The sequence below is a fragment of the Chiloscyllium plagiosum genome, unplaced genomic scaffold, assembly GCF_037043375.1.
Source record: "Chiloscyllium plagiosum isolate Xiang-an unplaced genomic scaffold, Cpla_swu_hap1 HiC_scaffold_12, whole genome shotgun sequence".
Lineage (NCBI taxonomy): Eukaryota > Metazoa > Chordata > Chondrichthyes > Orectolobiformes > Hemiscylliidae > Chiloscyllium > Chiloscyllium plagiosum.
In genome coordinates this window covers 39,443,751-39,466,658 of record NW_028270150.1, presented here as the reverse complement: position 1 = coordinate 39,466,658, position 22,908 = coordinate 39,443,751, and the positions used below count along the sequence as shown (strand labels likewise).

Below are 22,908 nucleotides of genomic sequence, written 5' to 3'. Positions count from 1 at the left end.
TCTGTAATGTGTACTGTTTTCAAAATGTTGGTATTTATTTCCCTGAGTTTTCTAGCCTCCATCTCTTTTTCAACTGTAAAAGCTGTCGAGTCTTATCTCTCCCCTTGACCCCCACCCACCTTGTGTTATGCTGAGAAATCCCACCCTCCCTGGCTGCATAGCTTGGACATCTAGTGATGATCTCCATGTCCCAGTGGCTACCAGCCTCTGATTGGTCCGCAGCTTCTGAGGGTGAGATATCAGCATAGAGGTATCTGATAGGCTGATAGGCTGTTTGCCTGTCAGCCTTGAGTAGCTGACTGGAACTTTATCCAGTGAGCTTTCATGTTGGTGGGGGAAAGGGATTACATTGCTCAAAGACAACCACCACTGCACCTAATGCAGAGAGCACTGAATATCTGCCAATAATAGCAAGCCTCCCAAGAACAAGAACAAGGACAAGAACAAGAAAGAATCACATCCCTCCCCACTTTAAAAGTCTTATTCCCAATAATAAGCAAAGTCTGTCATGGCATCAGAAACTAATCATTCAGCCTCTCAAGCCTGTTCGGAAATTCAGTTGGGTCATCGATGATTTGACAATCAAATTTATTTTGTCACCTTTCTACCATATTCCTGATAACCGTAACAAACAAAACCTTATCAAGCTGACTGTTTATGGAGATAGAGTTCTAAATTTTACATTATTGTTTGAGTGAAAATACTTCGTGATTTCACCCTTAAAAGGTTAGCATTAATTTTAAGATCTCGCCCTGGATTCTGCCACCGGAAGAAATAGTTTATTTGCAAATTTGCAACTGGATCCTTTCATTCACCTCTGGTCCTCTCTTTTGAACATGGAAAATGAACAACTCACACATTACTATGGATTTGAATCAAATGGATCATGGCTTATGACAGAAATCTGGAAAAAACAGTGGTAATAAATTTCAGCTGATTTGGCTGATTGAGAGATTTAAAACTGCACTCACCAACTTATAGCTGGTTTTAATGGAGGTAGAGAGGTAGGTTGTGTGAATAATGCGATTGTAGAGTTGTACTTGTGTTGAGCATTGTAATTAGGCTGTGTCTAAGGTGTAACCTGAACTCTAGCTTTAACACTGGCTGGCTTCCCTGACCTCATTCAGGCAATTGTCAGAAGGAATTATTACAGTTTTTTCCAGCACTGACCTCACTTTGTCATCTCAATTCCTCTCAGGATAGCCATTTCCTCCCTAGACCCTTCAACTCCACTCGTGATCCGATATTTGTTTTCTAGATTTTCCTCTCTCCATAAGGACATGATAACATACAAAATAGGACTAGCAGTAGGCAATTCAATCCTTCAAGTCTCTTCCACCATTTTAAAGGATCATGAATGATCATCCAATCAGAATCCTGTTCTTAATTTCACCCCATTCTCTATGATCGCTTTAGTGCTTAGAACTATATCCATCTCCTTCTTGAGAACATTCAATGTTTTGGCATCAATCACTTTCCCAGGTGGAGAATTCCATAGGCTCACCACTCTGTGTGAAGAAATGTCTCATCACATCATGTTCTGAATAAACCCCCCCCCTCCAACCCTATGATCACTGACCCTTTACCATCTTGTCTTGTCCACATATCCAACAATTCTTGTGATTGACTCCCTTCCTAAAAGATTACTCCTTTCTGTCCATTAAACACTCCCCCCACCTACACCCTGGAAATCACACTCCCTCCTGTACACCCCCTTGCTGTGCTCTGCCTGTCCGACATTTTGGATTCTAAAAATATTTGTGTTTCCATTTAACAGGACTTTAATGACCAAGGAAAAATCTGGGCTGCCAGGGCAAATATGCCGCTGAAGCAAATTGCACGTAGGGAGGCTAAAGACATGAAGCAGGTACATGGAGAAGCCATGATCTCATGTGGCTGGAAGAGGAAGCAGTGGGAGGGATGGTGGAAATTTGATGATGGAGGCAGCTAATGGAAGAAATAAGGCAACTACTGAAGGATGAGATTACTGTCAATTAAAGGGTTGAAATGGGCTTCGGATATCCCATGGTGGAGTTGGATCTGAGACCATACAACAGGCTGACGATTGAACTGTGGGGTCTGCAAGTGTCCAGGTGCAAGGTTAGTGTTACTCAAAATAATTACGTTCTCACATAACTTCAGAATATTTCAGCTAAGTACTAGAATTATGAAGGATTTCAAGGCATTTGGGAGGATTGGTGCAAGGATAGAAAGGGAAAGTGAGTACTACAGATGCTGGAGATCAGAGCTGAAAATGTGTTGCTGGAAAAGCGCAGCAGGTCAGGCAGCATCCAAGGAGCAGGAGAATTGACATTTCGGGCATGAGCCCCTTAAGGGTTCATGCCCGAAATGTCGATTCTCCTGCTCCTTGGATGCTGCCTGACCTGCTGCGCTTTTCCAGCAACACATTTTCAGCAAGGATAGAGAGGCAGGGTAATCAAGGGTTGTTCTGTTTACAGTAGAGAAAATGCAGAGGATATTTGAAAAAAATGTATTCAAAATCATGAAAGATTTTGATAGAGTAAATAGAAGAAATTGCCAGGGGATTGTAACTAGGGAACATTGATTTAAGAGAATTAGTAAAACAAATTGTAAGGAAATTATTTTTGTTCTTGTGCAGCGAGTTGTAAAATTGTGATTTAGAATGCATTCCTTTAAAGCAAAGTGGAAACAAATCTAGTAGTAATATTTAGAAGAAAATTAGAAAAAGGTTTACAGGAATAATGGAAATGTAGGAAAAAACAGGTCAGTAATGTGGAGAATTGTGAGCAAGCGGAATAACACCTCTGCTTCTGAATAAGTTCGGTGCTTTCAGATCCTACACTCTGTTCTCCATTCTGATTTTTCTTTTATTCTTTAACAGCTTGGGTTAAATTCTCTCACCAGCTGAATTTACGACAAATGCCTCGTTTTATGGCCCTCGTGGCCTAATGGTTAAGACACTGACCACTGAAGCCAGGCTTAGTGGGTTCAAATCCTGTCTGGGGTGAACTGAGCTTTATGGGTAGCATGATGACTCAATGGTTAGCACTGCTGTCTCACAACATCAGGGACCTGGGTTTGATTCTACCCTCAGGGGACTGTGTGTGGAGTTTGCATCTTCACCCTGTGCCTGTGTGAATCCGAAGATATGCAGGTTAGGTGGATTGGCCATTCTAAATTGCCCATGATGTGCAGGTGAGGTGGATTAGCCATGGGAAGTGCAGGGTTACAGGGATGGGTGGGATACTCTTCGGTAGGTTGGTGGGCTGAATGGTCTGCTTTCACAATGTAAGGATTCTATGATTTTAGGTCATTAGCATCAGAAAAAACAGTCAGCAGTTATTTAGGGTTTAGAGACCATCTGTATAGTTTAAGATAGTCACACAAGTATAATTTATAAGGAAAGTCCTGGGTTAGGAGCAGTAGTTTATAGACAGGTAAGCTCTGAAGATAGTACGGCCATAGAATTAGAGGACTTAGTGGGCGGCACGGTGGCACAGTGGTTAGCACTGCTGCCTCACAGCGCCAGAGACCCGGGTTCAATTCCCGCCTCAGGTGACTGACTGTGTGGAGTTTGCACGTTCTCCCCGTGTCTGCGTGGGTTTCCTCCGGGTGCTCCGGTTTCCTCCCACAGTCCAAAGATGTGCAGGTCAGGTGAATTGGCCATGCTAAATTGCCCGTAGTGTTAGGTAAGGGGTAAAATGTAGGGGTATGGGTGGGTTGCGCTTCGGTGGGGCGGTGTGGACTTTTTGGGCCGAAGGGCCTGTTTCTACACTGTAAGTAATCTAATCTAATCTAATCTGACTTGCCACCTGCAAGAAACTGAACTGCATTCTATTTTTGCAGTAATGTTTAACATATAGTTTATTTAATACCAATATTGCACGTAACCATTGTGATGTAAAATGTATAAATATGCTGCTTTGAGCTGTAAATGGCAGAGTGTCTTGAAGCTTGACTCTGAGGTCTCTCCCACATTGCGTTGGTACAAGCTTGAATGATGAAGCCTGTAAACTATCTCCTGATTGTAGGCTCTTTATGAAATCACATGGGTAGAAAATCCTCCAACAGATAATCTGAAAATTATTCTGACTGAAAAGATTAGGGCCAATCAAGGATAGTAGTGGGAAGTCAGAGGAGATAAGCGAAGTGGTAAATGAATATTTTTCATCAGTATTCACACTGAAAAAGAAAATGTTGTGAAGGAGAATACTGCAATACAGGCTACTAGTCCAGATGGGATTGAGGTTCACAAGGATGAGGTGTTAGCAATTCTTAAAAATGTGAAAATAGATAAGTCCCCTGGGTCAGATGGAATTTATCCTAGGATTCTTTGGGAAGCCAGGGAGGAGATTGCAGAGCTTTTGCCTTTGATCTTTATGTCATCATTGTCTAAAGGAATAGTGTTGGAAGACTGTTCAAGAAGGGGAGTAGAGACACCACTGGTAATTATAGACCAGTGAGCCTTACTTTGTGTGGGTAAATTGTTAGAAACGGTTATCAGAGACAGGATTTATAATTATCTCAATAGAAATAATTTGATCAGGGATAGTCAACACGATTTTATGAAGGGTAGGCCGTGCCTCACAAACCTTATTGAGTTCTTTGAGAAGGTGACCAAACAGATGGATGAGGGTAAAGTGGTTGATGTGGTGTATATGGATTTCAATAAGTTCCCCACAGTAGGCTATTGCACAAAATATGGAGGCATAGGATTGAGGATGATTTGATGGTTTGGATAAGAAATGGCTGGCTGTAAGAAGACAGAGGGTGGTGGTTGATGGGAAATGTTAATCCTGGAGTTCAGTTACTAATGGTGTACGGCAAGGATCTGTTTTGGGGCTACTGCTGTTTGTCATTTTTATAAATGAGCTGGATGAGAGCTAGAAGGATGAGTTAGTGAATTTGCAGATAACACTAAGGTCAGTAGAGTTGTGGATAGTGCCGAAGGATGTTATTGGTCACAGAGGGACATAGCTAAGCTGCAGAGCTGGGCTGAGAGGTGGTAAATAAGAGTTTAATGTGAGGTAATTCACTTTGGAAGGAATAACAGGAATAAAGAGTACTGGGCTAATGGTAAGATTCTTGGTAGTGTAGATGAGCAGCGAGATCTTGGTGTTCATGTACAGAGATCCCTAAAAGTTGCCTGTACTGTGCTGTAATGTTCTATGTTCTATGTTCTTTAATTGTGTATCGCAAATGAATCAAAACTCTCTACCCTCTCTCAAGAGTTATTGTCCCATTTATTTTAAATGGTCAATAATTCAGTTAAAATATAAGTAAATAATGCTATTTAATAAATTAGGCATTCATACATATCACATTCCTCTTGTAATTGCTGGGCTAATGTGCATAGTGGATAACTCAACGGCCAGTTTTGAAACTTGCTGATCCAATGATCAATGAAAAACTGCAACTGTTGGAATATTTTCCTTCTCAATCAATTTGATCAGCTGTTCGGCTGTGTTTTGACAGTAAAGTCTGTCCTAAGAATGACGTACAATACTTCAGCAAGTTCTAATTGAGAAAAAAAATTAAAAATAATTTTTTTTTGAAACAAAAGTATGAAACCATGTGTTTAAATGGTTAAAATGCACAAAACTGCTCAAGTCTCAAGATTTATGTAACTAATTTATGGTTTTTACAAAAAATAAATTGTAACAAGATCAGTATTAGTCACATGGATTTAAACTTAAAAAATACATTTTTGTGGAATCTATCTTAATTGTTTTATGGAGTCATAGAGATATATAGCATGGAAACAGATCCTTTGGTCCAACTCGTCCATGCCGACCAGATATTCCAACCCAATCTAGTCTCACCTGCCAGCACCTGGCGTGTATCCCTCCAAACCTTTCTATTCATATACCCATCCAAATGCCTTTTAAATGTTGCAATTGTACCAGCCTCCACCACTTCCTCTGGCAGCTCATTCCATACACGTACTTCCTTCTGTGTGAAAAGGTTGCCCCTTAGGTCTCTTTTATATCTTCCCCTCTAGTTCTGGACTCCTCCACCCCTAGGAAAAGACTTTGTCTCTTTACCCTATCCAAGGCCCTCATAATTTTGTAAACCTCTATAAGGTCACCTCTCAGCCTCTGACACTCCAGGGAAAATAGCCCCAGCCTGTTCAGCCTCTCCCTATAACTCAAATCCTTCAACCCTGGCAACATCCTTGTAAATCATTTCTGAACCTTTACAAGTTTCACAACATCTTTCTGATAGGAAGGAGACCAAAATCGCATGCAATATTCCAACAGTGGTCTAACCAATATCCTGTACAGTCGCAACATGACCTCCCAACTCCTGTACTCAATACTCTGACCAATAAAGGAAAGCATACCAAATGCCTTCTTCACTATTCTATCTACCTGTGACTCTACTTTCAAGGAGCTATCAACCTGCACTCCAAGGTCTCTTTGTTCAGCAACACTCCCTAGGACCTTACCATTAAGTGTATAAATCCTGCTAAAGATTTGCTTTCCCAAAATGCAGCTCCTCGCATTTATCTGAATTAAACTCCATCTGCCACTTCTCAGCCCATTGGCCCATCTGATCCGGATCTTGTTGTAATCTGAGGTAACTTACTTCACTGTCGACAACACCTCCAGTTTTGGTGTTATCTGCAAACATACTAACTGTGCCTCTTATGCTCGCATCCAAATCATTTATATAAATGATGAAAAGTAGAGGACCCAGCAATGATCCTTGTGGCACTCCACTGGTCACGGGCCTCCAGTCTGAAAAACAACCCTCCACCACCACCCTCTGTCTTCTACCTTTGAGCCAGTTCTGTATCCAAATGGTTAGTTCTCCCTGAATTCCATGAGATCTAACCAGTCTCCCATGGGGAACCTTGTCAAACTGAAGTCCATAGAGATCACGTCTACCACTCTGCCCTCATCAATCCTCTTTGTTACTTCTTCAAAAACTCAATCATGTTTTTGAGACATGATTTTCCATGCACAAAGCCATGTTGACTATCCCTAATGAGTCCTTGCCTTTCCAAATACATGTACATCCTGTCCCTCAGGATTCCTTCCAACAAATTGCCCACCACTGACATCAGGCTCACTGGTCAATAGTTCCTTGGCTTGTCCTTACCACCTTTCTTAAACAGTGGCACCACGTTAGCCTACCTCCAGTCTTCTGGCACCTCATCTGTGACTATTGATGATACAAATATCTCAGCAAGAGACCCAGTAATCACTTCCTTAGCTTCCCAAAGGGTTCTAGGGTACACCTGATCAGGTCCTGGGGATTTATCCACTTTTATGTGTCTCAAGATATCCAGCATTTCCTCCTCTGTAATATGGACATTTAAATTAAACATGTTGCTCAAATTCTTAATTAACTGAGTAAATGAATATGTAGACACATTAAATATTATTTTATTAGTATACTTAAGTGCCAGCTACACCAATTACATAATTCATTCAAATAGAAAACCTTTAGTTTGGAATTCATGGCAATAATTTATACTTTCTTACCTGGTGTAGGTGAAGGACGTACAATGACATAACTTCGACCTTTGGGCAGTATGGGCTTTTTGATGTTTACTTTACTGAAAATATAATACATTTGTTACATGTTAAGCCAGTGCATCATTCAACTATTAACAAGTAGAGTTTGAAATGTGCAAAGCTTAAAATTATATACAGGAGTGAATTTTCACAGTGGTTCTCATTGTCAAATAGGACAAAAGAGTTGAGGAAGTAGCACAGAAATCATCCACTGCATTTTATTCAGACATTTCTCCAGCTTTTCCACCACCACTCCAATGGATGAGCAGGAGGCCCATTACAAAAATTCATATCAACTTATTGAAGGTGTAAAAAGAATCTCTCTCTCAACTTAAAGCAGAAATTTCAGAAATTATGATTCTAGTGCACTTTTGAAACATATGCGGGTAGATTTTTAAGTTTTGACTAGAGTTTAAGTCAACCCACAAAGTTATAGAAGTTATGTGATGCTTATTTTCATTGCAGTTAATTAGATGTAAAATTGGAAGACTTCATAATGATCTGGTCATTCATCTACCAGGTTTACACTTCAATCAGTAATTTGAAATTCTCTTTTAGCTTAACTTTCATATTGTTAAGTCATGCAGCATTTTAAAACAAATTGGTAGATGAACCATGCAAAATAGCTGCATAAGTTTACCCAGTGAGTCGCTGAGTCACAAAAATCAGAAACATTAATGAAATAACTGCACAGAGGCCAATATCCCTTCACCAAATCACCTTTTATATACATGTACACAGGAGAAAGACTCTGGCTAAATCAGAGCCAGTACCTAGAGTGAAGAGAATCCCTGGGACTCCTGTTTATATCTGTCATCCAGGATTCCCTAACTGGCCCAGGTTAACAGCCCCAATCAGGGATCTCATACTCAACAAGGTCCATCTGGGCAACCTTGTGCCAATCACAACAATCAAGTCTGGTGTTATATCCATACTGAGTTCACTGAAGCCAGTGAACCCTGCTGGCAGTGTACCAATTTAGGATATTGAGGGAAGTGCAAATCAGCCTCAGCTATACTATTCCAGAAAGCCAATAGGTTGTGTATAAGTACCATTATATCTGAATGATCACATCGTTAAGTTGGACAAAATATATGCATATATGAGAGAGACCAGTGCCTATAGAATTGTAACTAGGGAAATATGTTCTGGGATGATCCTTTTACCAGAGTGCAGAGGGTCTGTGAGGAAGGATAGACAGTTGATAAGACAAAGTTGTAGTCAGTGTGATGGGTTGAAGCGTGTTTGTTTTAGCACAAGAAGTGTCAGGAATAAGGGTGATGAACTTAGAGCATGGATCAGTACTTGGAGCTACGATATTGTAGCCATTACAGAGATTTGGACATCACAGGGATGGGAATGGTTGATGGATGTTCTAGAGTTTAGATATTTCAAAAGGAATAGGGAGGGAGATATAAGAAGTGGGGGAGTGGCATTGCTAATCAGGCCTAGTATCACAGCTGCAGAAAGAGAGATTGTCGAGGAGGGTTTGTCTACAGAGTCAGTATGGGTGGAAGTCAGAAACAGGAAAGGGGCAGTCACTTTTTTGGGGTTTTTCTGTAGACCCCTAATAGCAATAGAGACACGGAGGAACAGACTGTGAGGCAGATTTTGGAAAGTAATAGAGGTTTGTTGACATGGGTGACTTCAACTTCACTAATATTGATTGGAACCTCCTTAGTGCAAATGGTTTGGATGGAGCAGATTTTGTCAGGTGTATCTGGGAAGGATTCCTGACTCAATATGTAGATAGACCGACTCGAGGGGAGGCCATATTGGACTTGGTACTTGACAACAACCCAGGTCAGGTGTCAGATTACTTGGTGGGAGAGTATTTCAGTGATAGTGATCATAACTCCCTGGCCTTTGCTATAGTCATGGAGAGAAATAGGAGCAGACAGCGTGAGGAAGTATGTAATTGGGGAAGGGGGAATTACAATGCTATTAAGCAGGAATAGTGAAGCATAAATTGGAAACAAATGCTCCCACGGAAATGCATGACAGAGATGTGGAAATTGTTCAGAGAGCACTTGCTGCGAGTGCTGGATAGGTTTGTCCCACTGAGCCAAGGATGAAGGAACCTTGGATATCAAGTGATGTGGAACATCTAGATAAGAGGAAGGAGGAAGCTTACCTAAGGTTGAGGAAGCAAGGATCAGATAGAGCTCTACAGGGATAAAAGGTTGACAGGAAGGAACTGAAGAATGGACTTAGGAGACGTAGATGGGGGCATGAAAAATCTTTAGTGGGCAGGATTATGGAAAACCGTAAGGTGTTCTACACTTATGTGAGGAACAAGAGGATGGCCAGAGTAAGGGTAGGGCTGATCAGTGATCTTAGAGGGAGCTTATGTCTGGAGTCAGAGGAGGTAGGAGAGGTTCTTATGAATATTTTGCTTCAGTATTCACTCCTGAAAGGGACATTGTTGTTTGTCAGAACAGTGTGAAACATGTTGACATATATGAATAGGTTGATGTTAAGAATGAGGATATGCTGGAAATTTTGAAAACCATGAAGATTGATAAGTCACCTGGGCCAGATGGGATATTACTACAGGAAGAAAGGGAAGAGATTGCTGTGACTTTGGCGATGAACTTTGTGTCCTTACTATCCACTGGAGTGTTACCATATGATTGTAGGGTGGCAAATGTTATTCCCTTGTTCAAGAAAGGGAATAGGAATAACCCTGGGAATTACAGACCAGTCAGTCTTATGTCGATGGTGGGCAAATTATTGGAAAGGACTTTGGGAAACAGGATTTATGATTATTTGGAGAAGCATAGCTTGTTTAGAGATAGTCAACTTGGGTTTGTCAGGGGCAGATCATGCCTCATAAGCCTTATTGAATTCTTTGAGGATGTGACAAAACACATTGATGAAGGTAGAGCAGTGGATGCTGGGTATGTGGACTTTAGCAAGGCGTTTGATAGATTCTCCGTAGTAGGATGGTTCAGAAAGGAAAGATGTATGGGATACAGGGAAATTTGGCTGTCTGGATGTAGAATTGGCTGGTCCCTAGAGTACAGAGTGTGGTAATAGATGGAAAGTATTTAGCCCGGAGCTCGGTGACCAGTGGTGTTCTACAGAAACCTGTGCTGGACGTCTGCTATTTGTGATTTTTATAAATGACCTGGATGAGGAAGTGAGATGGTGGGTCAGTAAGTTTCCATTCACATGAAGAATGGTGAATAGTGTAGAATGCTGTTGTAGGTTGCAACGGGACATTGACAAGATGTAGAGCTGGGCTGAGAAGTGGCAGTTGGAATTCAACCTGGAAAATTGTGAAGTGATTAGTTTTGGAAGGACGAATTTTAATAGATTAGAGGGTTAAAGGCAGGATTCTTGGTAGTGTGGAGGAACAGAGGAATCTTGGGGTCCACGTCCATAGATCCCTCAATGTTATCACCCAAGCTGATAGAAGGCGTATGCTGTGTTGGCTTTCATTAGCGGGGAGATTGAGTTTAAGAGCCGTGAGGTTATGCTGCAGCTCTATAAGGCTTTGGTTAGACCACAGTTGGAATATTGTGTTCAGTTCTGGTCTCATTATAGGAAGGATGTGAAAGTTTTCAAGAGGGTGCAGAAGAGATTCACCAGGATGCTGCTCAGAATGGAGTGCATGTCTTTTGAAGAAAGGTTGAGTGAGCTAAGCCTTTTCTCATTGGAGTGAAGAAGATGAGAGGTGACTTGATAGATGTGTACAAGATGTTGAGAGACATAGGTGGAGTGAATAGCTAGAGACTTTTTCCCAGGGCGGAAATGACTATCAGGAGGGGGTGTAATTTTAAGGTGATTGGAGGAAGGTTTAGGGGAGAGGTCTGAGTATGCCATTTACACAGAGAGTGGTGGGTGCGTGGAATGCACTGCCAGCAGTGGTAGTAGAGTCAGTTACATTAGGGACATTGAAGTGACTGTTGGATAGACACATGGAAGATAGTAAAATGTAGGGTATGTAGGTTAATTTGATCTTAGAGTAGGATAAAAGGTCAGCACAACATCAAGGGCTGAAGGGCCTTTACTGTTCTATGTTCTATTTAAAACACTTTTTGAATAGCGTCAAATGGTTCAATAATCTCCGGTGCATGTCATTACAAGATTTTTTTGTTATTTGTGGGACGTAGGTATTGCTGGCTTGGACAGCATTTATTGCCCATCGTAAGTTGCCTTTGACAAGCTGGTGGTGAGTCACAGTCCATGTGCTGTAGTTGGACCCACAATGCTATTAGGGAGGGAATTCCGGGAGTTTGACCTAATGACACTAAATGACCAGCGATATAGTTCTAAGCCAGGATCATGAATGGTTTAGCGGGGAACATGCTGGTGATGATGCTAATCAAGCTGGCTGCATTGTCCTGGATGGTGTCACTTTTCTTGATTGTAGACTGGAGCAGCATTCATCCAGGTAAGTGGGGAGTATTCTATCACACTCCTGGCTTATGCCTTCCTGATGGCTTTGTTGCGTCAGGAAGTGAGTTACTCACTTCATTATTCTTTGCATCTGACTATCTCTTGTAGACATTATATTTATTAGATTAGTCCAGTTGGGTTTCTGGTTAATTGTAATACCCAGGATATTGATAGTAGAGGATTCAATGATGATAACACCATTGAATGAGAGGTGCAAGTGATTAGATTATCTGTTATTGGAGATGGTCATTGCCTGGCATTTGTGTGGCACAGTGGCTCAGTGGTTAGCACTGCTGCCTCACAGCGCCAGGAACCCAGGTTTGATTCCAGTGTCGGGAGACTGTCTGTGTGGAGTTTGCACATTCTCCCCGTGTTTGCGTGGGTTTCCTCCAGGTGCTCCGGTTTCCTCCCACAGTCCAAAGATGTGCAGGTTAGGTGGATTGGTCATGCTAAATTGCCCATAGAGTTAGGTGCATTAGTCAGGGGTAAATAGGGGGAATGGGTCTAGGTGGGTTACTCTTTGGAGGGTCAGTGTGGACTACTTGGGCCGAAGGGCTTGTTCCCACACTGTAGAGAATCTAATCTAATCTAATCTCCCCATGCCTACATGGGTTTCCTCCATGTTCTTCAGTTTCCTGACACCATCCAAAGATGTGCAGGTTAGATGAATTGGTCATGCTAAATTGCCCATAGTGTTCACGGACGTATAGGTTAGGTGCATTAGTCAGAGTAAAACATACGGCAACAGGGTAGTGGAATGGGTCTGGGTGGGTTACGCTTCAGAGTATTGGTGTGGACTGTTTCCACACTCTAGGGATTCTATGATTTTCAGTCCTAGATTGCATACTTTCCAGGTCCTGTTACATTTGAACATTGACTGCTTCAGTGTCTGAGGAGTCATGAATGGTGCTGAACATTGTGCAATCATTAGTGAACATCCTCACTTCTGATCTTATGATGGAGGGAAGGTGTTTGATGAAGCAGCTGAAGATGGTTGGGCCACGGACACTACCCTGAAGATCTCCTGCAGTTAAGATGACTGACCTCCAAGAACAGTGATCATCTCCTGTTTACCAGCTATGACTCCAACCAATGAAGTGTTTTCTTCAATTCACATTACTGGACGTCATTTACACCACACTTGGTTAAATGTGACATAAATGTCAAGGACAGTGTCACAAAGTTAGTTCTTTTTTTCTAAAAGCTGTTCCTTGGCTCAAGGATATTCTGTTTTTGATTTTTTTTCAGAGGTGTAATAAACCAGGCCGGGCTCTGATCAGACTGGTTTGGCACAGAGATGAAAAAGATTTTAAGAGGCTTTTTGTTTATATGTAAACAGATGGGACTTCAGGCCAAAGTGGTCATGTTTTAGAAGTGACCTGTATAATGAAAGGGGAGTGGTCTGCTCTCTAGCTGAGCTGAGCAGTTTAGTTCAGTCCAGAACTAGTTGGGAGTTCAACAGTGAGCTGTGTGGACACAAACTCTCTCTCTCTCTCTCTCTCTCTCTTCTCTTCTAACATCAACCTGTAAGAATATGTTCCATTCATTTATATTGGTTTCTAATGGGGTTTGCTTATTGGGACTGTTGTGTGTATTTGGAACAACATAGTTAAGTCTAGTTTGGATAGATTGAGTTCCGTAGGGGTTCTTTATTCTGTATTCTTAATTGTGTAATTTTGTGAATAATTTTTTGTCTGTTTTATACCTGGTTGTCAATCTAGCTAACTTATCCTAGGTAATTTTTCATTGTACACTTACAGAAACACATTGCGAAGTTATGGTCTGGACTGCCTGCTTAAGAATGTTTTGAGTGGTCTGGCCTAGTCCATAACAGATTAGGGGCTGGTTGTGGGATTTTAAACAGTGAGTGGTAGTTGCTAATGTCTTTATTTTGGGTGTTGGCTTGGTTGGGTAGACAAAACTTGGGATAGTAATGGCTCTTTGAGTCACCAAAAGTTTTCTGGATGTGGATGTGGTGACTTTGGAAGTGTTGCAAAAAGTGAACAAGACCAAGCTGCAGGAATTGGCAGAGATGCTGGAATTGGAACTGCCTGCTTCTGTGAGGAAAGGAGAGATAATTATAGCAGTAGCTCAGAATTTAAACGTGCTGGGGAAACCATCAGAATCTGTAGAGATGTCAAGAATCTCCGTGCAAATGAAGCAGCTTGAGTTAGAGGCAAGAGATAAGAAAAGGGCAGCAGAAATGAAACAGTTTGTGTTACAATTAAAAACAGAAGAGAGGGAAAAAGAGAGAGCAGCAGAACAGAGGGAAAAATAGAGCAGAGAAAGATAAAGAGAGAGTTTTTGAACTTCAAAAACTGACACTTAAAAACGAAAGTCAGCTTAAAAGCCTGAAGAGAAAGGCTGAGGGTAGGCTTAGTGAGGAAGACAGTGAGGATAAGCAAGCCTCTGATCATCAAAAGGAGAAAGTGAGGTCTGCAGATGCTGGAGATCAGAGCTGAAAATGTGTTGCTGGAAAAGCGCAGCAGGTCAGGCAGCATCCAGGGAACAGGAGAATCGACGTTTCGGGCATAAGCCCTTCTTCAGGAAGAAGGGCTTATGCCCGAAACGTCGATTCTCCTGTTCCCTGGATGCTGCCTGACCTGCTGCGCTTTTCCAGCAACACATTTTCAGCTCTGATCATCAAAAGCCTAGTGAGAAACTGTTTAAGTATATTCAAGCATTGCCTAAATTTGAAGAGAAGATGTGGAAGCCTTCTTCATCTCATTTTAAAAGGTGGCTAAACAAATGCAGTGGCCACTGGCAATGTGGGTTTTGTTGATCCAAGCGAAACTTGTGGGTAGGGCTGGTGAGGTATTTGCATACTATCAGAGGAGGTATCTGGGGAGTATGAGGTGGTGAACGAAGCCATTTTAAGTGCATATGAACTTGTACCAGAAACCTATAGGCAACGTTTCAGGAATCTCAGGAGGGACCCTGGTCAAACCTATACTGAATTTTAAAAGATCAAACAGAGTAATTTTAATAGATGGATAAGAGCTTTAAAAATCAAGCAAAACTATGATGCCCTAAGAGAGGTAATTATTTGGGGGGAATTCAAAAATTCATTGCCTGAACCCATGTGGAAGAGCAGAGACTTAAAACAACAAGGTTAGCAGCTGAAGTGGCTGATGACTATGAGCTGGTCCATAAAACACAGCTTGGCTTCCAGAATCAATTTCTACCCATGAGGGATAGAAATTGGGGCAAAGAGAAATCCTTACAAGGAAAGGGAAAGGTAGATCTCAGTGAACATCATCAGGATAACTTACAACAGGCTATAAAAGAAACCCTTGAGGGGGACAAAGAAGTTAAAAAGCTTCAGTGTTCTCAGTCTAATAAAGTGGGCCACACAAAGCCACAGTGTTGGTGGGCTAGGAGAAAGCCAGATCTAGGAAAACAGGACAAGTCTGGAATTTTGTTGGACTAGTAACAAAAAGCACAAGGGAAGTTAGACAATTGCTTCAGAGTATACAAGGTGATCAGAGATTGATTAAGGAGGAAGTGCCAGATCTGCTTAAAAAATATACATGCAAGAGTAAAGTTTATTCACATAGGCCAGGAGTAGTTACAACATTAAGGGACACAGGATTCTCTCAGCTGAAGGAGGAGGAGATATGAACTCCTGTGAGACTGCTACCAGAAAAGGTACTGGCAACAAGAATTCATGATGAGATAAAAAGTGCTCAATTATGTAAAATGAGGCTAGAGAGTCCAAAAAAGAGTGGAAAATCTGTGGTAGGTGTTCTGGACAAACCCTCAGCTCCAGGAATACAGTTTGTCCTTGCAAATGATATAGCTGATTCACCATGCTGCCTACTCTAGTTCAAAAGTCAGTGGAGATGCAGGCAACTGAAGACATGGAGATTGTTTATCCAGGAATTTTCCCTGATTGTGTGATCACAAGATCACAGAGGCACAAGCTGAAGCAGGAGAGATCAAAAGGCACAGATCAGGAAACTGGCATAGGGTTATCCAAAAGTTTTTTGATCAGATAAGTGGTACAGAGAAGGAGCAAATAGATAAGCATGCCAGTATCTTTAACACTGCTAAATTGATTGAATTACAACAGAAAGATGTGAACATAAAACAGTCATATTAAAAAGCATTTACAGAGAAAAAAAGTGATTGCATTTCTGTGTGTTATTACTTAACAAATGATGTCTTCATGAGGAAATGGAGACCCTCACATATCGAATTAGATGTGAAATGGACAGGAATTTATCAAATTGTTTTGCCAGTAGGGTATAGAAAGGAGGTGCTGCAAGTGGCACATGAGCGACCACTTGGAGGTCATTTAGGGGTGAGGAAAACACAGGCTAAAATACAGAGACATTTTTACTGGCCTGGACTACACAAAGATGTAGCTCAATTTTGCTAGACATGTCATACATGTCAGTTAATCGGAAAACCACAGGCAGTAATAAAACCTGCACCTTTAATATCTATTCCAACATTTGAGGAACCTTTTATGAGGGTTTTGATTGATTGCATAGGTTCCCTACCTCAAACAAAAAGCGGGAATAACTATTTATTAACAATAATGGATGTATCAACTAGATTTCCAGAGGCAATCCCATTATACAACATCACAACAAAATGGGTTGTAGAAGAATTACTTAATTTTTTTACTAGCTATGGACTGGCAATAAAGATCCAGTCAGATCAAGGATCAAACTTCACATACAAACTATTCAAGGAGGTTATGGATAAATTGGGAATAAAGCAATTCAAATCTACTGCGTACCATCCATAATCGCAGAGAGCGCTAGAGAGATGACATCAACACTAAAGACCATGTTGTGGGCTTATGGTCAGGATTATCCAGATAATTGGGATAAGGGAGGTCCGTTTGTACTTTTTGTGATCAGAGATGCACCGAATGAATCAACCAAATTCAGCCCATTCGAAATAACCTTTGGGCATGAAGTAAGAGGACCATTAAAACTGATTAAGGAGAAATTAATAAGTCAGAATTCAGAGACCACCCATTTAGATAATGTGTCAAATTTTAGAGAACCATTAAATAGAGCTGTAGAGTTGGCTGGACAGCATTTAAAAAGCATCACAGCGTACAATGAAACAGCAAGCGGATAAGAAATCACAAATTCGCAATTTTGCAATTGGGATAAGGTATTGGTGTTACTTCCAGTAACAGGTGAGCCTTTAAAAGCTAAGTTTAGTGGACCATATCAAATTGAGAGGAAATTGAGTGAAGCGAACTACTTGATAAGAACTCCAGACAGGAAGGAATCTCACAGAGTGTGTTATGTGATTATGCTCAAAAGGTATTTTGATAGGGAAGTAAAGCAAGAGGAGAAGGTGTTAATGATTACAGCACAGGAGGAAGAACCAAATTCAGAGGATTGGACAATGAGGAAGTTGTCAAAAATGGAATAAATTATTGAATTACCTTCCACAAGAACATTGAAATGACCTGAAAGAGTTATTACTATCACATGGGGAGATAAGTGTAAACAAGCTGGGAAGTACTAACCTAATTATACATGTTCTAGATATCGGAGATGCTGTTCCAATTAAACAATATCCTTGTAGGCATAACCCTCTAAAGTTAGCACATGCTCAGAAGGAGATAGAGTGCATGGTCCAAGATGGACTAATTGAAGTGATTTACAGTGACTGGAGCTCACCCATAGTCATGGTACCAAAACCAGATGGTACCCAAAGGTTATGTGTGGACAATTGCGCAGTCAATGCCGTTACAAAGACTGATGCATATCCAATTCCAACTGGAGGACTGTGTCAAAAAAGTGGGACAAGCAGCTTATGTTTCTAAGTTGGACTTGCTCAGAGGTTACTGACAAGTACCTCTGCCAGAGAGAGCAAAGACAATTTCGGCTTTTGTAACGCCAAATGGACTTTATCAGTTTAAAGTCATGCCACTTGGTATGAAAAATGCCCCAGCCACACTTCAGAGTCTGACTAATAAGTCATTGCCCAACTGTGTGGTACATATTGATGACCTGGTGATTTTTAGTAATTCATGGAAGGAACATATACAGCATTTATCGGACTTTTTCAATCGATTTCGGAAGACAGGCTTTGTGGTGAACCGAGCTAAAAGTGAATTTGCCAAAGCCCAAGTCACCTTCCTGAGCCATGTTATTGGACACGAACAAATGGCCCCATGGGATGCAAAAGCGAAAGTAATTGGGGCATTCCCACACCGTCAATGAAGAAAGCAGTATTGCTGTTCCTGGGATTGAGTGGATTTTACAGAATGTTTGTGCTGAACTTTAGCAGTGTGGCTGCTCCAATCACTGAATTGTTAAAAAAGGGCAAGAAGTTTCAGTGGACAGGAAACTGTCAAAAGGCATTTGACAGCCTAAAAACTGTGTTAACCATTGCCCCAATATTAGCCACACTGGATTACAAAAAGCCTTTCAAGGTGGCTATTGATGCCAGTGATATGGGTCTCGGTGCGGTGCTCCTGCAGGAGGATGACTAGGGGATAGAAAAACCCATCGGCTTTTTTTCTAAGAAGCTGAACGTTCATCAACAGAAATGTTCAACGGTGGAGAAAGAGACTTTAAGCTTGGTGTTGGCATTGCAACATTTCAGTGTTTATATTACCAGCAATGCATCTGAGACAATCATGCACACCAATCATAGCCCATTGACAGTTATGGAGAAATTAAAGGACAAAAATGCCAGACTGTTTAGGTGGAGCTTGTTGTTACAACCATTCAATTTGACAATTGTGCAGGTGGAAAGTCGCAAAACTGTGATTACCAATGCATTGTTGAGACTCGAATAAGATACAGGGGTGTTCGGTGGTGGGTGTGCCACGGCTTGAATTTGCATGTGGTTGTGCTTGTTTACATGTTTATAATTAGTATAGTATATCTGTGTGTTCAGACTACTAACAGGGATTTTGAAAGGTTAGAAATGAAGCCATCTTTTGGTATTGATGGTTCATTTTATTTTAGGCGTGGCTGGTGCCACTAAGTTAGCCCTTTTTTTATTAAAAGCTATTCCTTGGCTCAAGGATACTCTGTCCTTAACTTTTTTCCAGAGGGGTAATAAACCAGGCCGGGCTCTGACCAGACTGGTTAGGTACAGAGATGAAAAGGATTTTGAGAGGCTTTTTGTTTAAATGTAAGCAGATTAGATTTCAGGCTAAAGTGGTCATGTTTTGGAAGTGCCCTGTATAAAGAAAAGGGAGTGGTCAGTTCTTTAGCTGAGCTAAACAGTTTAGTTCAGTCCAGTAGTTGGGATTTCAACAGTGAGCTGTGTGGAAACAAATTCTCTCTCTCTCTCTCTGCCCTTCTAACTTCAACCTGTAAGCATCTGTTCCATTCATCTATACTGATTTCTAATAGTTTTTGCTTATTGGGACTGTTGTGTGGAATTGGAACAGCATAATTAAGTCTCGTTTGGATAGACTGAGTTCTGTAGGGGTTCTTTATTCTATTCTTTGTGTTTCATCGTGTAATTTTGTGAATAAATTTTTATCTATTTTAAACCTGGTAGTCAACCTTGCTAACTTGCTCTGGGTAATTTTCACTACACACTTACCGAAACAAATTGCAAAGTTATGGTTTGGGACTGCCTGCTTAAGAATGTTTTGGGTGGTCTGGTCTAGTCCATAACAGCTGTTACCCTCACTTCAACCCTGGATTTCAGTTCTTTTATCTATCTTTGAACCAAGACTATCATGAGGTCAGGAGTTGAATGGCCCTGATGGAACTCAAACTGGGCATCGCTGAACATTTTATTGCTAAGTAAATGCTGCTTGATAGCACTGCTGATGACACCTTCTATCCCTTTACTAATTGAGTGGAGACTAATGGGGTGGTAATTAGCTGGGTTGGAATTGTCCTGGCATGTTCTTATTCATTCTTCATTGATTCAGGATTTATCCCCTGGATTGACAGCAATGGTAAAGTGGGGATACGGCAGGACATGATGTTACAGATTGTGTTGGAGCACATTTCTGCTGCTGATGGCCTACTGTGCCTTATGGATGTTCAGTCTTGTGTAGCTATATCGATTTGAAGTCTTTACTATTGAGAACAGCCATAATGCTACATTACACCATGTAAGATATTTTCAATGTAAAATAAGAACTTTGCCCCACAAGGACTGTGTGATGATCACTTTTACTGATACTGTCATGGAACAATCCATCTGCAATGGACAGATAATGAAGATGAGGTTAAGTATGTCTTTCTCTCTTGCTGGTTCCCTCACCATCTGCCAGTCTGGCAGCTGTCTGGCAGCTGTATGCTGTAAGGTTCCTACCAACTTGGTCAGTAGTGCTGTTGCCAAGCCATTACAGTGGATATTGAAATTCCCCAAGCAGAGTACATTCTGTACCCTTACCACCCTAGTGATTCCTCTGTTCAACATGGGGGAGTACTGATTCATCAACTAAAAGAAGCTGGTCTTTGGTAATCAGTAGGAAGTTTCCTTGCCCATGTTTTGGTATCATCAGGCTTGATGGTGTTGGAAATCAATGCTCAGGACTCCCAGGACATCTCCCTCCTGACTAGACGCAACTGTGCTGCCAACTCTGCTGGGCCTGTCCAGCTGGTGAAATAGAACATATCCAGAGATGGTGATGGTGGTCATCCAGACTATTGTTTTCCCTTCTGACCAGTAAAATTACCCAAAAGGACAGCAGATATTGCTGTAAATTTGCACTAGTTCACACTGTTTTGCCTGGATTGGATTGCAAACTGAATGGTATGCAGGGAGATTTTAACAATTCAACATCAAAGGCACAATCATAGAATCCCTACAGTGTGAAAGCAGGCCATTCAGCCTTTTGAGTTCACACTGACCTTCCAAAGAACACCCTCCCCTTTCCCTGAGACCCTGCATTTCCCATGGCTAATCCACACATCCTTGATCAATTTAGCATGACCAATCTGCATAACCTACACACCTTTGGACTGTGGGAGGAAACTAGAGCATTCAGGGGAAACCCACACTGGCAGAATATGCAAATTCAACAAAGACTGACACACGAGGTTGGAATTGAACCTGACTCCCTGGCTTTACAAGGCAGAATGCTAACCACTGAGCCACCATGCCATCCCAAGGATATGTTTCAAATCTCTGGGCATCAGTATCAAGATATCATCAGGTAACTGGGGAAAGAGTGATATCAAAAAATAAATTTCCATTTAAATCTTAAGTGAAAGTTGACATTCCTGGAAAACAGTACAAGGCTGGAAACACGATGCATTGACTTTTTAAGGTTGTTCTCACTTTAAACTTTTTGTGCTGTCCACCCTATAATATTTAAGCAGCATGCAGGGAATAAAAATGCCGATGTCTGCATATGATGGCCATGGGTTTTGCTGACCTCAAAAACCACCTCACTATGAGATTTATTGACTTCCGTAACAAGAAAGTGAACTCTCTTGAAATACAACTCATTTCAATGTCATGTTATAGGAATTTGCATGTGAAGTTGTAGTGATGTCACTAAGTAACCAATCACAATTTGAAAAATTCTCACAGGCAGGAATACGAGCAATGAAAGGCATTAAAATCATTCACTTCATAAAAGTTTTACAAAGTGAAACAAATGTTGGGACATACATATAGAATTTCAGCAGAAGCTGAAATATCCATGAAAGTTTTTAAAAACAACTTAGCTTCAAGGATTTTGTTTAAAAATCTACCAATAACTCATCATAAATTGGCAGCACGGTGGCACAGTGGTTAGCAGTGCTGCCTCACAGCGCCAGAGACCCAGGTTCAATTCCCGCCTCAGGTGACTGTGTGGACTTTGCACATTCTCCCCGTGTCTGTGTGGGTTTCCTCCCACAGTCCAAAAATGTGCAGATTAGGTGGATTGGTTATGCTAAATTGACTGTAGTGTTAGGTGAAAGGGTAAACATAGGGGAATGGGTTGCAGGTCGGTGTGGACTTGTTGGGCCGAAGGGCCTGTTTCCACACTGTAAGTAATCTAATGTAAATCTGCTAATATACAGAGGAACCTTGATTATCTGAGTTTCAGATTATCCAAAAAAGATCTCAATGTACATCAAAAAGGAATGTGTATTCAATTTACCTGTACTGATGAACATGTGGAAACACTGACAAAAGCAAAGAAATACAAGCATCTCAAGCAAGAGCGACTGAACTTTTTTAAACCTAAGGGTTAGTTACACAGTCCTTTGTAAAAGTAAATACTTTATTCCCATCAGAGAAAGTAAATGCATTGCGAAACTGAGTTCAGCGGAAACTGACAAATGCTCTTGTGATTGTAGAAGCTGTTCAAGACTTTGCTCAATGCTGGAACTTCATATATTTATGAGATGGTAAGGGTTCAGTTCTTCTCAGTTTAACTTGCAATTTGCAGAATGCAAAGATTAGTTTGTTAAAATAGCAGACTCATTGAAATTATAGATTTAAACAAACTCTCCAATAGAGCAAAATGTTAGATCAGTATGACTTCCCTTGTTTAAAGTCAAATCGATTATCTAAATAATCAATTATTCTAATGAAATACTGTCCACCTGTCTCATTCAGATAATCGAGGCTCCACTGTAAATTAATTCTTCAATTTATTAATCAATCAGAATAACCTGGTTATTATTCAGCAAGAGTTACTACTAAAACCAGCATGACATATCCAGTTGCACCTAACAGAACAAGACATAACTTTTTATGGGATTCTTAACAGCAATGTAAAGTAGAAAATAATTTTGTTTGGCACTAGTTCAACATCAGAAGCCCTACAAATTCTGGAACCAGCAAAAATGGTCATAGAATATTGAAAGAAGTACTGAAAAGATTGAAACCAGCAGCAGATACTCTGCCCTCTTTTTCTGCAAAACCCCTGGAAAGATCAGAAAACATTAAGAAAGGCAACTAAGGAGACCTTCTAGACGCAAAGAAGGAAATGGGAAGACGCTGAGGTTAGGGGCTCAGAAATAAAGGATATAAGTTATTCCATTAATCAGTTTATGATCAAGGAGCAAATCTACCCAGGTCCATGCTGTTTCAAGGGTAGAGACTG

General features: G+C 41.0%; 1 protein-coding gene across 1 annotated transcript in view; it reads right to left on the bottom strand.

Moving 5' to 3' along the window:
• The window catches only part of LOC122555265 (NXPE family member 3-like), a 69,687-nt gene that overhangs the window by 8,732 nt on the left and 38,047 nt on the right, over nucleotides 1-22,908 (bottom strand). The window contains exon 4 of the mRNA XM_043701085.2: nucleotides 7,473-7,546. Within this exon, the coding sequence (XP_043557020.2) occupies nucleotides 7,473-7,546 (74 nt within the window). The remainder of the gene's footprint in view (nucleotides 1-7,472; nucleotides 7,547-22,908) is intronic.